This window comes from Hyaena hyaena, unplaced genomic scaffold, assembly GCF_003009895.1.
Source record: "Hyaena hyaena isolate Hyena2069 unplaced genomic scaffold, ASM300989v1 scaffold_54, whole genome shotgun sequence".
Taxonomy (NCBI): domain Eukaryota; kingdom Metazoa; phylum Chordata; class Mammalia; order Carnivora; family Hyaenidae; genus Hyaena; species Hyaena hyaena.
In genome coordinates this window covers 1316796-1330775 of record NW_024080685.1, presented here as the reverse complement: position 1 = coordinate 1330775, position 13980 = coordinate 1316796, and the positions used below count along the sequence as shown (strand labels likewise).

Sequence of the window (13980 nt, the reverse complement as noted above, 5' to 3'; positions counted from 1 at the left end):
CCCCGAGGTCCCCGGGCCTCACCTGCGGCGCGCCGGCCGGCGGGGACCAGGAGCAGGAGCAGCAGCGCGGCGCCGAGGAGCCGGAGAGCGCGGGGCGCGGCGGGGGGCGCGGCGGCGGCCATGGGGCTCAGCTCGGAGAGTCGGGGCGGCGGCTGGAGCGGAGAGCTGGCGGAGAGCTGGCGGAGCGGCCTCTGTGGCTCCCCGGGCCGGGAGAACCCCTTTTATCCCGGGTCCGCGCGGGGAAGGGCGCCGCCGGGGGGCAGGGAATTTCCCGGCGCCCCAGGTCGTTCCCGCGTCGGGAAGGTTCGCGCGGCCCCGCCCCCGGGGTGGAGGGGGACCCGCCCGCGTGTCCCCGCGGCTCCGAGACCTCTTCCGCCACAATCGGCGAAGGGCCGTGAGTGGCCGCCACGCGGTGGCTGCCACTGCGGGGGGAGGGGTGCGGGGACCGTGGCCGCCCAGTGATCCCCGGTGGCTGGGCGAGGAGAGGGGGGCTGATCTGTGAGCGCTGGACGGGGGTGGCAAGGCAGCTTTGGAAGGAGAGATATGTCTCTTTAATGATCAGATTTGGGGGAATTAAAGACGGTGAGGAGGTAAATTCGGCTTAGCTCTCTACCCTCCATCTCTATATATTCTCTCTGTCTCTAAATTTCGTTTGGAACATGTCATACGCCTGAAATGAATGCCTTCAAAAATACAGCCAGCATCTCGGATTCCAGAGAAAAATGTTCAACCTGTTTCTCTTGTATATTCTCAAGTCGTACTTAGATGATCTTGGTTATATAGTTTTCCTTTTGGTGGGCATAAGAATCAGTGTCTAGAGTTGATTCCACTGTGTATTTCAGTGAATGTAGAGGGCTGTAACATTTCCTTTTTTTTTTTTTTTTTTTTTTTTTTGGTATCCTGCTGAACTTCCTTCTACCCTCCGGAACGTTGGAATTCCCTAAATCGCGGGAAATCTCCTTTTCCATGCATGAGGGGTTCAAATGTGATCTATGAAATACAGGACTGACCATCAGCCTCAGGCTGTGGAGGTGCTCGGTGGGCAGGCTCTGGAATTCACCCCTTCTGGTCTATCCTGGGACAAAACAGCACATGGTCCCCAGCAGTGGGCACCTCAGTCCTGAGGTGTGCAGACGAAACATGAACTGCCAAATCAAACTCAAAAACCCGTTACTACACAACCCTCAGAGTCGGTTCCCCGCCTCTAGCAACAATGACTTGTCTGTTTTCTGACTAGGAATTTCGGTCTTTCAGCCTCACACCTTTGCTATTTTGTCACCAGAAGTTTTAGAGAAGTTTGAGAATTCAATATGAGGGGGAGAGAGGGTTTAAGTGCAGTTCTCCAGGTTGGAATCAGAGCTGTTGGAGACTTGGCATCCAGTGTGGGAAGTGGGAAACAGATAGGAATGGCCTCTGGCCCAGAGATGGGTACCTAAGAACAGAGCTCCAGATACCCCAGCATAGTGGATATGAGCCTGCAGGAGGTGGCCGGCCACTGAGCACACAGCGAAACCACCTAGCACCTGCAAGTTGTTAAACATTTCTTTGTCTACCCCAAGATCGTTATGAGAAATGAGTCAACATTTGTGAGAGCCAGCACAGCTTAAACATTTCATAAATGTTTGTTAGGTGAGTGGGAAGGAATAACTTTACCTAACATTGCCTCAACAGAAACTCACCTGTTGTAAGTCCTTCTATAAAGAAAAAAAAATTGCAATGGAAAGGTTCACTCCCCAATTTTTCTTATCACATCTAAAATGTTCTGCATTACGTTTCCTGAAAGGAAGGCACAGCTGTACTGTATTAGGAGATACACTTACCCAGGATTTTTAAATTTTATTGTTGAGATCTACCACTGATTTATTTTATAATCCTATTTTCAAAATGTCATCTATAAAATGAGGAGTTTGACTCAAAGAGTCTTCATCTCATTTGTTGGAAAAGATTTACCAAATGCATGACTATCTTTAAAGGCATTCTGACATTTGTCAGTATGATCCTGACAGGAAAAACCAGGGAAATTGAAAGATTAAAATTTGTGTTAAGCAGTGAGAAGGGGGAAAAAATCTAAAAGTTGTAAATATGAGACTAACTTATGAATAACTGAGTCTGTGTGGTTTTCTGGGATTTGATGGGACACTGGCCAGTAATCCAACAGTATTCTTTAAAACTTGAAATGTGTATTGCTTTGTTTCTACCTGGAAATGTAAGACAACCTCATTTTATGAAGTTTATAAAATCAGAAAAGCATGAAGAGACTATTTTTTCTATAATCTCTCAACTTTTGTTTGTTCTACAGAGCAAACTTTAACGAAGTCACTGAAAATTTGATTTTTTTTCTTCAAAACACATAGTAGCTAATGAATAACAGTTTACAGGATTCTGAGTAAATACAAAACAGGCCACTTCCTTCATTTAGGTGCCAGATACCATGGGCAAGTTCCTAAGCCTCTGCACATACCCCAAGGTGCCACACATTTATTTTCTGCTCAATTGCAGGTGCTTTTCTAGGGCTTTTACAAATATTGACTCACTCAATCTTCCATACAACCCTGTGAAGTAAATATTATTATGGGACTTTAAAGTTATGTTTATGGGGCATTAAGTTTACAAATATAAAAACTAAAGGGAAGAGAGGTTAAGTAACTTTCCCAAGGTGATGGAATAGTGAGTCTGGGACTCACACTCAGCGATAATGGCTTGTAACCATTGTGCTATGATAAAGATGCTCTGTGATATGTGGTTAAGAATTTCCAGAGAGGAGTGATTTAAAAAAAAACAAACATAAAACAAACAAAACAAAACAAACAAAAAAACCCCCCAAAACCAAGCACTCTTATCCCCCTAGTTGAATGGTTTATTCTCAAATGTGAGCACACCAAAATGATCACACATCTGCATGGTTTTGTTTCATGTTTCTGCATGGTTTTCTCTCCTATTAATAACCTGTTCCTATAGCTTGTTATATTTTCTTAAATTGTCCAATTCTGAAAACCAAGTAATTTGACCATGAAATCTGGCAAACCTCCCCTGAACTAAAGGATAAAGTTTAATGGCGTCACCCCATGTTAAATGGATATCATGTGCCTCCAGATGTGATGTGATGAAAAGGGCACTTCGGCTCTTTGGTACTTTCCACCAAAATTCATAACTCTATCCAATCATGAGAAAACATCCTTCAAACCTAAGTTGAGGAATATTAAAAGGCTGACTAGAACTCTTCAAAAATGTCAGGGTCATGACAAATAAGGAAAGACTCAGAAACCGTCACAGTTCAGAGGGAAGTTTGAGACATAACTCACTGCAGGGTGGCATCCTGAGTTAGGTCCTGGAGCAGAAAGTGGACAATAAGTGGAAAATCTGGGAAAATCCAATCAAGTCTGGACTTTTCATTAATAATAGTAATAATGTGCCGGGGCGCCTGGGTGGCTCGGTTGGTTAAGCGTCTGACTTCAGCTCAGGTCATGATCTCACAGTTTGTGGGTTTGAGCCCTGCTTCAGGTTCTGTGCTGACAGCTCAGAGCCTGGAGTCTGCTTTGGATTCTATGTCTCCCTCTCTCTCTGCCTCTTCACCCCCACCCCCCACAAATGAATAAACTTAAAAAAGAATAATGTGACAGTGTTGGTTTTTTAGCTTTGGTAAATGTTCCCTGTTGATGTCAAGTCTTTGCAACCTGGGAAACTGAGTGAAGGGTACACAGAAACTGTACTATTTTTTACAAATTTTGTAAACTGAAAAGTACTTCAAATTAAAAAGGTTGTCTTTAAAAAACTTTTGTTTCTCTGTATCAATCAATTTCAAAGACCACCAGAATGAAATCAGTGGATGTGCATGCTTTACTGGTAGCTTCTTAGAAAAAAAATGAACTTTTGTTGAGTTCATATTTGCTCAGGTATGAAAATCTGAAATATCTGCTACCCCAGTTTGAATGCTTCATCACGTTTTATAGACTGATATAGTTTGACTTCAGCACAAGTCATACTGTACAAATCTCTCAACTTCATGTAACTAAAGAAAAACAGAAAGTGTGTTTGCTGTAATGATCTCCAGACCCGACTGAAAGCTGATGTAAATGAGGGTGTTCAGGGACATCAGAAACTCCAATTTATCTACAGAAGTTGCCAAAAAATATATATAGAGAGAGAAGTAAATGGAGCATGTCAATAAGTAGTGAACTCTTGTAGCTTGTGTAGAATTAAACTTCCAGGAATGACTTAACATCGCTTGTTTTTGAGAATGAGGTAAAAAGGAAGGGTTCCTTTCTGGTTTTTTTTTTTTTTTTTCTTTAATATGCCACTTAAATCCATAAAATCTTTCTCATCCAAAATGCAGAAATATTTATAAGCACAGTTGTGCTATGGCCTACACACAATAAAGAAATCCATTCTCTTGTTTGAACATGTGCTTCTCTAAGTCAATTACTTCTGCAAGAGTTAAACGTCAAGGTTTTATGCCCATTCATTTTTTTTTTAAGTTTATTTATTTTGAGAGAGACAAAGAGAGTGAGTGAGGGGGGGCAGAGAGAGATGAGGGAGAGATTGAATCTCAAGCAGGCAGGGAGGAGGGGGGTGGGTGGTAGGTTCTGGAACTCACGAACCTTGAGATCATGACCTGAGCTGAGACCAAGAGCGAGATGCTTAATCAACTGAGCCACTCAGGCGCCCGTTTGGGCATATTTCTTTAAACCAATACAAGTAAGACTCTTAAAGAAATGGAAGAGTCTTTTTTTTTTTTTTAAATGGATGCTTTGGTGGTTAAATTCCATTTGCCTCCTGGAATTATTACCGATCTTTCAGAACTGACAGTTAGTAAAATCTAGGATGTTCACATCATCCAGGCCCGCTGTTTTACCCTGAGATGTAAACGTACACGTCCTCACCTCAGCTGCACTAGGTGTCTTTTTGCCGCAAATTTTCCTTGTCACTGCTGTGGAAAATCTCTTGCCAATAAGGAACAGGAGGCAAAGATAAATATTTCCTCTTCTTTCATTGTACATTGCAGATATTGTACACAACTTGTCATAAAGTCCCCAGGAAGACTGAACCCCAGATGTCCATGCTCCGTCTCACTCTTCCCATTCTCCGGTCCCAACCTTGGGAACATTTCCCCAAATAAATCCGCCTGGATGGTGAGCTGATGACTCAGGTTCTGCTTTCTTAGGGAGGCAGGTAGGCACCCAGGCTGAGACACTGCTGCCCATGCTGATTGGCAAGCAGGAAAGGGCATAGCTTGCCTAAAACGATCTCTTCTGATGTAATAACTCTGGCTCTGAGGGGAGAAGAGTGACCATTTCTGAACATCGTATTAAATTCCTGGACCCGTCCACCTTACAGGCCAAAGGCATTAGTGTGTACCAGGAATAGGGCCAACATCTCTATTTAGTCTCCTCAGGCACTGCGTGTTTGACTCCTCTTTCTCTTTTTCCTGGTAACACGCCCTAGTTTTACCTGCTCTCAATCCATGAGGTTCAAGGGATAACCCATTTCTCAGTTCCTTCCTGTTGGGACCCACCTTCAAGCCCTGCTGATCTATTCACAGATGGGCAAGTGAGCTAAGCCTGTTCAAATGAGAAGGAGTCCCTAAAATTTTTGTTGAAATAATTGAAAGAGAAATGCTTAATTCTTCCTAGGGCTGCTAAACTGGCAAAATGGGACCCAGAGGTGACCTGGTACTTGGGGAGAGTCTGCTTGAGAATGAAACTGGCCTGGAAGAAAGCACATGAAATGGGAAAAAATTACAAAGGACACTCTTTGGGCACCCATGGCCTTCAGGTGGCTCTGATTTATTTGTGGATGCTATCTATGTAAGCCAACAATCCCTTCCTTCCTTCCTTCCTTCCTTCCTTCCTTCCTTCCTTCCTTCCTTCCTTCCTTCCTTCCTTTCTTCCTCCTTCCCTCCTTCCCTACCCTCCCTCCCTCCCTCCCTTCCCTCCTTCCCTCCTCCCTTCCTTCCTCTCTCTCATTCTTTCTTTCACATCCTTTAAATTAGGTATCTCTCTTGCCAGTGAATAGTCTGGTTTAACACCATTCATCTGTCATATTTCTGCCAGAGATAACTTGCCAACACAAGTAGTTCTATTTACTCTATTTTAACCCACTTATTCATTTATTCCTTCAAAATGTATCTACCACTTATAAGCTAGGGAATAAATTAGGCTTCACAGAGGGACAAAGACATTGTCTGTCGCTACCAAACTCACAGTCTATAGGAGGAAGACAAAAAGATACAGAGCTGCCTGAAAGCCCATGATACTTAGTGAGGCACAGAACTTTATAGACGCTGAGGAGGGGGGGAGGCTCTGATTCTCCTTTCTTGACAGGGTGGGACCTATCAGAGAAAGCATTCTGGAGGAGGGTGATGCCTAAGGTGAGCGGGTAGGGGACCCATTCCGGAAAAAGAGGATGAAATAAGCAAAGGCACGGAAGCTAAAGGCAGGGTGGTATGACATGACCACACAAACAGTTTATTTTTATTTTTATTTAAAAATTTTTCTAACATTTATTTATTATTGAGAAACAGAGAGAGACAGAGCATGAGCATGGGAGGGTCAGAGAGAGAGAGAGAGATGCAGAATCCAAAGCAGGCTCCAGGTTCTGAGTTGTCAGCACAGAATGACGTGGAGTTCAAACCCACAAGAGGTGAGATCATGACCTGAGCCGAAGTCGGATGCTCAACTGACTGAGCCACCCAGGCGTCCCAGCAGGTTATTTTTTTAAGGTAGAGTTTAACATTGAAGTGCAGAGAGAGCCAGAACAAGAATATAGGCCTGGCACAGAGGTGTCTACTTGTCACTCAAGAACCATTTCAAATGTCACTTCCGTCAGAAAGTTCATAACACTATCCAAAGGATTATCTTGGCCTTGGATACAGATCATATTGTTGGGAACCACTGGTTTACCTACTCCTATGTTGGATTATGTATTCTGCCAAGAAGCTATCATATCCCAGTTCTCTTTGCATCCCCATCTCCAGTATGAGTCTGGTTAGTACAAAGTATTTGACAAATGTTTGTTGAAACAATGCACGAATAAATGGTTTCAGGCCATGTAACCAAAGTGTCCTGATGTTGTGACATCAGGAAACCATCTTTGAAGGACTAACAATAGCCTAGATTTCCTTACTCTTGCCTCTTTTGACCACTCAGCATCTGAGTAAAACCTTTCTGGGGACCTAGGTGAACCCAGATACCAGAATTTGAATTACGGTATAAGAATTGAGGAAGAGTATCTTACCCAGGGCAGTCAGAGAAATGAGTCTGAACCAAAGTGTCTTAAAAATAATGAGGCCATGGTCTGCCAACAGGTCCAAAAAACACAAGGAGGACCTACAAATATATTCAAAGCCAGAGCATCTGAACAATGTCAGGGATAAAACAAAAGAGGTCCAGGTTGATGGACACAAATGGAGCTGGAGTATGTTTGACCTTTACAGACCATCTGCCTTGTGGTAGATAGGCAGGTCTATTTATTTTTTCTTTTCTTTTTTTTTTTTTAATTATTTATTTATTTATTTCTAGGAGAGAGAGACAGTGTGAGCAGGGGAGGGTCAGAGAGAGAGGGAGTGACAGACTCTGAAACAGGCTCCAGGCTCTGAGCTGGCAGTCAGCACAGAGCCCGACGCTGGGCTTGAACCCACTAACCGCGAGATCATGACCTGAGTGAAAGTCGGACGCTTAACCGACTAAGTCACCCGGGCGCCCCTAGGCAGGTCTATTTAACCAAAGGTACAGTATCCGGGCAGGAGGTGAACGCATAACTGCTATTTAATCCATATTTTGTTTTGATTCATCTATGTGTGTCAGGTACAATGATAGTGATAGGAGGAGGTATGGAATTGGATGAAGTCGGTTTCTAGCATAAATTTATTTAGCCTGCCTGCCTTCTTCTGGAATGTAAGATCACTTGTTTTTCTGTTTCTGGCATGACCATCTGATGATATGATCAGTGTACAAATACTTAAAATCATCCAGTTAACGCTGATACCCATTTGATACATTTGTTTTTATTGGCTTTTTTTTGAGGTTTATTGGTTCTTAAAATGTTTTTGTAAATTGCTTGTTGTCTCCATTTTCTTAAAATCGTTTCCTGAACTTTCCAGAAGTGGTGCTCAGTAAATGAATGACATCATGATCATATAGTGTAACAGGAAGAAATACAGGATTGCCAAAATTGCAAAAGAATAAGGAAGTCAAAATACTTTTCTTAGAAATAATCACATAAGAAATTTGTTTGGAAGATGAAAATACCATCATGACATTATGGTATTATGAAAACAAAATTTAGGAAGTCGAAAGATGAATGTATAAAGCATGAAAAACAAAATTGCACGCATGGCATAAAGACAGAGATTTCAATTAGGAAATGTATGAATCATCATAAAAACTAGATATCGAGCGTGCTGTCCACGGTATTTTCCAGTATTCATTATCTACCAATTTTTTGGCCAGAAATGTTTTGTTTTTATCTTTGCCTTCAAGGCTCTGTCTATATCTTGGAGACAGAGGATTCTGAATAATACTTCTTTCAAAGGGGTGGCTCTGCTGATGTATGACTGGGATAGTTCATTGATTGACACTTCTGAAGTAGGTGAGGATGTTAAAGAAATATGAGATCCAATTAAATATGGTGAAAATTATGGTAGAAGTGAAGAAAGGATGGCTTGGTTGTGTGTACTTTAATTATGTGTATGTAACACATCGACTGTGAATCTCTGCTGTCAAATCATGCGTAATGAGTACAGTTTATAACATCTGTGTGTGATGGAGGAATGTGGATGGACAGATGAGGGGGTCAGATTTCCTGATAGCTATAGATGTGAGTCTAACTAAAAAGTCATACAGGAGTGCCTGGGTGGCTCGTCCAATTAAGCGTCCGACTTCAGCCCAGGTCATGTCGGTTAAGCGTGGGTTCAAGCCCCACATCAGGCCATGCTGACAGCTCAGAGCCTGGAATCTGCTTCAGATTCTGTGTCTCCCTGTCTCTCTGCCCCTGCCCTGCTCATGCCCTCTCTGTCTCTCAAAAATAAACATTAAAAATTTTTTAAAAATCATACAAATCATCAATAGGGTAAATGGCAAGAATATATTATTATGTCTGTTAATAACTGGGTGAAATCTCTGAGCCTAACAAAGTCAGGTGTGGGAAAACAGAGTCTTTAATGTTTAACCCACTTTCTGTTGGCAAGGTGCCTTGTCCAGCGCCCGACTGTACCACTGTGTCATGGCACTAACTGCATTCTTATTTCCCTCCATGTAGTTACTAAATAGTAACCAACATTTATTTAGCATCTACTCTGCAAAGATTTTTCTGGAAGAGAGAATGAAGAGAAGGCATGATCCTTATTCCCTGATCTAAAAGAAGAAACAGATAAACAATCGCAATGGAGTCTAATCATTATTCTATTGGAGAGATGGATAAACTGCTTTATTGACTTTTTTCCCCAACTGATCCCATCTTCATCCCTAGAATTACTGCAAAAAGAAAACTGATTCTCAGACACAGCTGATATGAGCTGATTGCTCCAACTCTGCTTGATGAGTGCTTTGCTTTCAAGGTTTACTATCTCTTTTGGCAACATTGGCTAATAAGAGCATAATGCCCACGTGTCTGCTCAGCAAAGAGATAGATATTTCACAGAGTTACAGCCAAATTTTATTTCTTCTCTGTGTTTTCTGTACTAAGTAAACAATTTTACCAGGCTCCCAATTACCAAATCTCCTGAATATTTTATAATTTTATACTTTTATAATCTTATATGCTGGTTAATAAGCACTGAGGTTTCGTTATTTGATTTTCTCTTACTTGTTACCATGAATGGAAAATACAACTTGTATCTGTCATGTTAAACTTTTTTTCCTAAACTGCAGTAGTCCCTGTTTATCCACAGGGGGTACATTCTAAGACCCTTAGTGGCTGCCTGAAACCATGGAGGGTACTGAACCCTATATATGCTGTTTTCTCTTATACATACATAACTATGATAAAGTTTAACTTATAAATCCGGCACAGTAAGAGATTAACAACAATAATGAAATAGAACAATCGTTAACAATATATTGCAAAAAAAAGTTATCTGAATATGGTGTCTCAAAATATTGCCTTGTATTCATTCTACTTTTTTGCGATGCTATGAGATGATAAAATGCCTGCATAATGAGATGAAGTGAGGTGAAAGACGTAGGCATTACCACATAGCGTTAGGCTACTATTGGCCTTCTGCGTATAAGTCAGAATGAAAGCCGTCTGCTTTCGGGGGTTTCAGGCCATGCTTCACAGTGTGTAATTGAAACCAAGGAACGCAGAAGCACAGAACGGGGCGACAGCTCTAGTTATCTGCCCCCAAACTGTGAGTTGCGGTTCTGTGCAGGGAAAGTTCTGGCTTGTTGGCCATGTTCTTAATGGTACCTTGTAAAGTCAAGGATGTGGCTACTACTGCTTGGAAATGATATGTGCTTTGGGAGTAAAGCTACAAGATAAAGAGAAGAAAAGTAACTTTTACTCATTAGATTCCAATTGTGAGTCAGACCCCTACTGGCTCCTGTTTTAAGTGATACTTACCCTTTCCCAGTTCCCTGCGAGGTGGATATTACTGCCTTTGTTTTTCAGCTGAGGAAACTGAGAGACTCATGTCACACAGAGTCCAAACTCTGTAATCAAGATTGTCTTATACAAAATCCCACTGGGCAAAATAAAGCCACTGACTCCAAGGATAAGGAAAAGACTATAGAGGAAGGAGAAACAGGTATAAAACCACCAATTAAATTTACTGAATGTGTTTACTTTTTCCAAGTCCCCCTAGAAAGTAATGTATTTTCTGCCCTCGATTTATTTTACATTAGGGACCGAACCGGATGCGCGCGGCTGACGCTAAATGGGCAGTGAGTATAAGAGCCCCAAGCTGAAAAAGACAGAGACTCTCAACAATCCAGACAACTCCCTATCTGGTGTTACACCTTCCCCTCAACATCTGCTCCTCATGGGGTGCCCAGAAACTCCAGCCCCAGGTCAGTCCTCGAGAGTGAGATGGAAAACAGACTACAGGCAAGGAGAGTTAACCATCCAGGGCCCCTCAGTGTCTCGTCCCTACTGACTCCAAGTATCTAGAGAAGCATTAACTAGAGTGTGGACTCCAACCCGAAATGGTAAAACTTGAATCTTTAACCAAAGAACTAGAACAATGCTTATTTATTTATTTATTTATTTTAGAGCAATGCTTTAAAACTACAAGTTATGATACATTAATGGGTTGTGAAATAATTCACAAGCTTGTCACCAACATGTTTTAAAAAGTGGATAAAGGAGGACAGTATAGAAAAACAAAATATCAAAACACTGTACAAACCAAATATAAGCATTGTATTGTGAACTCGTGTTAGGGATGTGTGCATGTGTGTAAACACATAAATACACACTGAATACATAGATACACAATATCTGTAAATGTATAAGTGAATGCTTAATTTCTGGAGTTTGACACCTTGCTGTGACCAAAGGAAAAATTTATTTTATTACCCTAGGACTTGGTTTTCTACATGTAAAATTGAGACAGGAATACTCCCTAACAATACAGTAATTCTTATTTCCTTTATAATTGTGTATGGTGAGAATTTATTGAAAGTTAACAGTTCACCTTATAACCAATATCCAATAACTAATATTTTGAAAATAAAACAGTATTTTTGAGTGGCAAAATTACAGTTGTTTTAATTTTTTTTCCTTTATAGTTTCCACTGTGTTTTCTGTTATCTAAATGAGCATACATTTGTTACTTTTTATAATAAGAAAAAATATGGTTGTATCTTTTAAAACAACTAAACCCTCAATGTTCTCTGCACTGAAGAGGAAACTGTTTTTTACCACAAAGGCCTTCAAAGGGGGAAAAAAAGCAATAATTTTAAAAATACAGAACAACTTCCAAGAGCAAAATATGCTTTGGTGGTTTTGGTTTTGTTCTGTTGATAAGGTCCATGACTATGCAGTAAGTGTATAGGTTGGACATTTTATGCAGGAAAAAAATATTTCAACACCTGGAAGCTACAGCAAATTGCTATCTGATTTGGACCCCCCCGCCCCCGGCCAAGCGGGAAAGTTTTCTCCCAACACCATTGCTGATAAAGGCGGCTGCTTGAAAGTGTTTCTCTAGCAATTTTGAAGGAAGGATCTGCAAGGCACCAGCATGGGTTGACTTTGCAAAATTTGTTTTGGCTCTTTGAGTCACACTTCCCGACTCTAATTAAGTACATTATCATTGTCGGAAGCAGGACATTAAAGGAAGATAAGGAAAAAAAATCTTGGGGCGCCTGGGTGGCTTAGTAGGTTAAGCATCCGACTTCGGCTCAGGTCATGATCTCACGGGTTCCTCGTGTCAGGCTGTGTACTGACAGCTCAGAGCCTGGAGCCTGCTTCAGATTCTGTGTCTCCCTCTTTCTCTGACCCTCCCCTACTCACGCTCGGTCCCTCTCTCTCTCTCAGAAATAAATAAAACATCAACACATTTTTTTTTTAATCTTACCTCCCATACTCCATTTACAGTATTTTCTCTCTCAAAGTTCATTTGCTTAAGGAACTTTGATTCCTATTACAACAATATTTTGCTGCTTATCACCAAGAATCAGTCTATTAAATGCCTCAGCCTACACTCTGGTCTGACTGGGATGGTACACTGAGAGCAGTATTCAGAGCAACAATAATAATTATAGTTGCTGATTTTTTTAAAAAAATGTTTATTTATTTTTGAGAGAGAGAGAGAGAGTTGGAGAGGGGCAGGGACAGAGGGGGACAGAGGATCCAAAGCAGGCTCTGCACCGACAGCAGAGAGCCCGATGCGGGGCCTGAACTCACAAACTGCAGATCATGACCTGAGCCAAAGTCGCATGCTCAACTGACTGAGCCACCCAGGTGCCTCAATATAGTTGCTGATTTTGAAGCACAGCTTAGCAGGAGGAACTGCACCAGGTGTTTTGCCCACATCATGTGTTTAGTCCTGACGGTCATCTATGAAGTAGACACTCATGCTATTCTCACTGCACAGATGAGGAAACTCAGGCTCAAAGGGGCAATAAGCATGGCACAGCACTGGTGCCAGGCTGAGGACTTTAGGCCTTGAAGGTTTTATGCAAAAAGGTATTTGTATTTTGGAAAGCTTACACAGGTGGTCTGTGTGAGGTGGACCGGAGGTAGAAACACCAGGTGGGTGAAAGCTGATTGGAAGACCATCGTTTACTCCCCATAGACACGTCAGCTGTGCAGAATCGTAGACTGTCCTCCAGTCATGCTGAGGAGTTAATGGTCTTGTGTCTTTCTACTTATTTTTCATCCGGCATTTCTGTTCTTCCCTTTGGCCCCCAGCAAATTCCCACTCCACATCTAAGTGCTGTGCGTGGGACAGCCCCTCCCTGAAGAAGAAGCTAACAGGCAATGGGCTGTGTGAAAGGCAGCGCACAGGTAGTTGGGCGTCCGAAGCATCTGCTTAGCCTCTAACAAGCTGTGGCTTTGGGAGGTTTTGTATCTTTCTGAGACTTACCTCAATTCTGCAGTGGGTGTGGAATACTACATTCCATGCCAAGTGGGTGTGGAAATTTAGATGATACTTTGGCACATCAAGCGCCTCTATAAATAGAGTTTCTTGAAGTAGTTGATTATCTCAGAGGCTCTCCCCACACCCAAGGAGAATGAATTGTACCAGTCTCCATTTTCTCTTAGCAGTCCATTCCCACCTCTACGCACTGTTGCATTCCGTTGAAATGACATTAACTCACAAGCAAGGGTCTGTAGTTTTCTGTTGCCTCAACTAGATCCTACCTCCTTGCCCATTAATGGTCAGCTGAAGAGTGCTACTTTTTCCCAGAGATTTCCATGCCCTAACCCTGGGATGTGTGAAAATGTTACCTTATATGGAAAAAAAAAAGAGTTTGCAGATGTGTTAAGGATCTTGAGAGCATATTATCCCAGACTATCCAAGTGGGCCCAATGTAATCACAG

The 13980-nt window shown here is 42.0% G+C and overlaps 1 protein-coding gene across 2 annotated transcripts in view; it reads right to left on the bottom strand.

Moving 5' to 3' along the window:
• Nucleotides 1-152, bottom strand: part of LOC120231111 (growth-regulated protein homolog gamma-like) — a 112074-nt gene extending 111922 nt beyond the window's left edge. Inside the window, exon 1 of one of the 2 annotated variants that reach the window (XM_039230997.1) lies at nt 23-152. In XM_039230997.1, coding sequence (XP_039086928.1) covers nt 23-122 — 100 coding nt within the window. In that variant the 5' untranslated portion in view covers nt 123-152. The remainder of the gene's footprint in view (nt 1-22) is intronic. The other variant, XM_039230998.1, reaches the window with a different exon arrangement.
• Between the last annotated feature and the right edge of the window lie 13828 nt (nt 153-13980).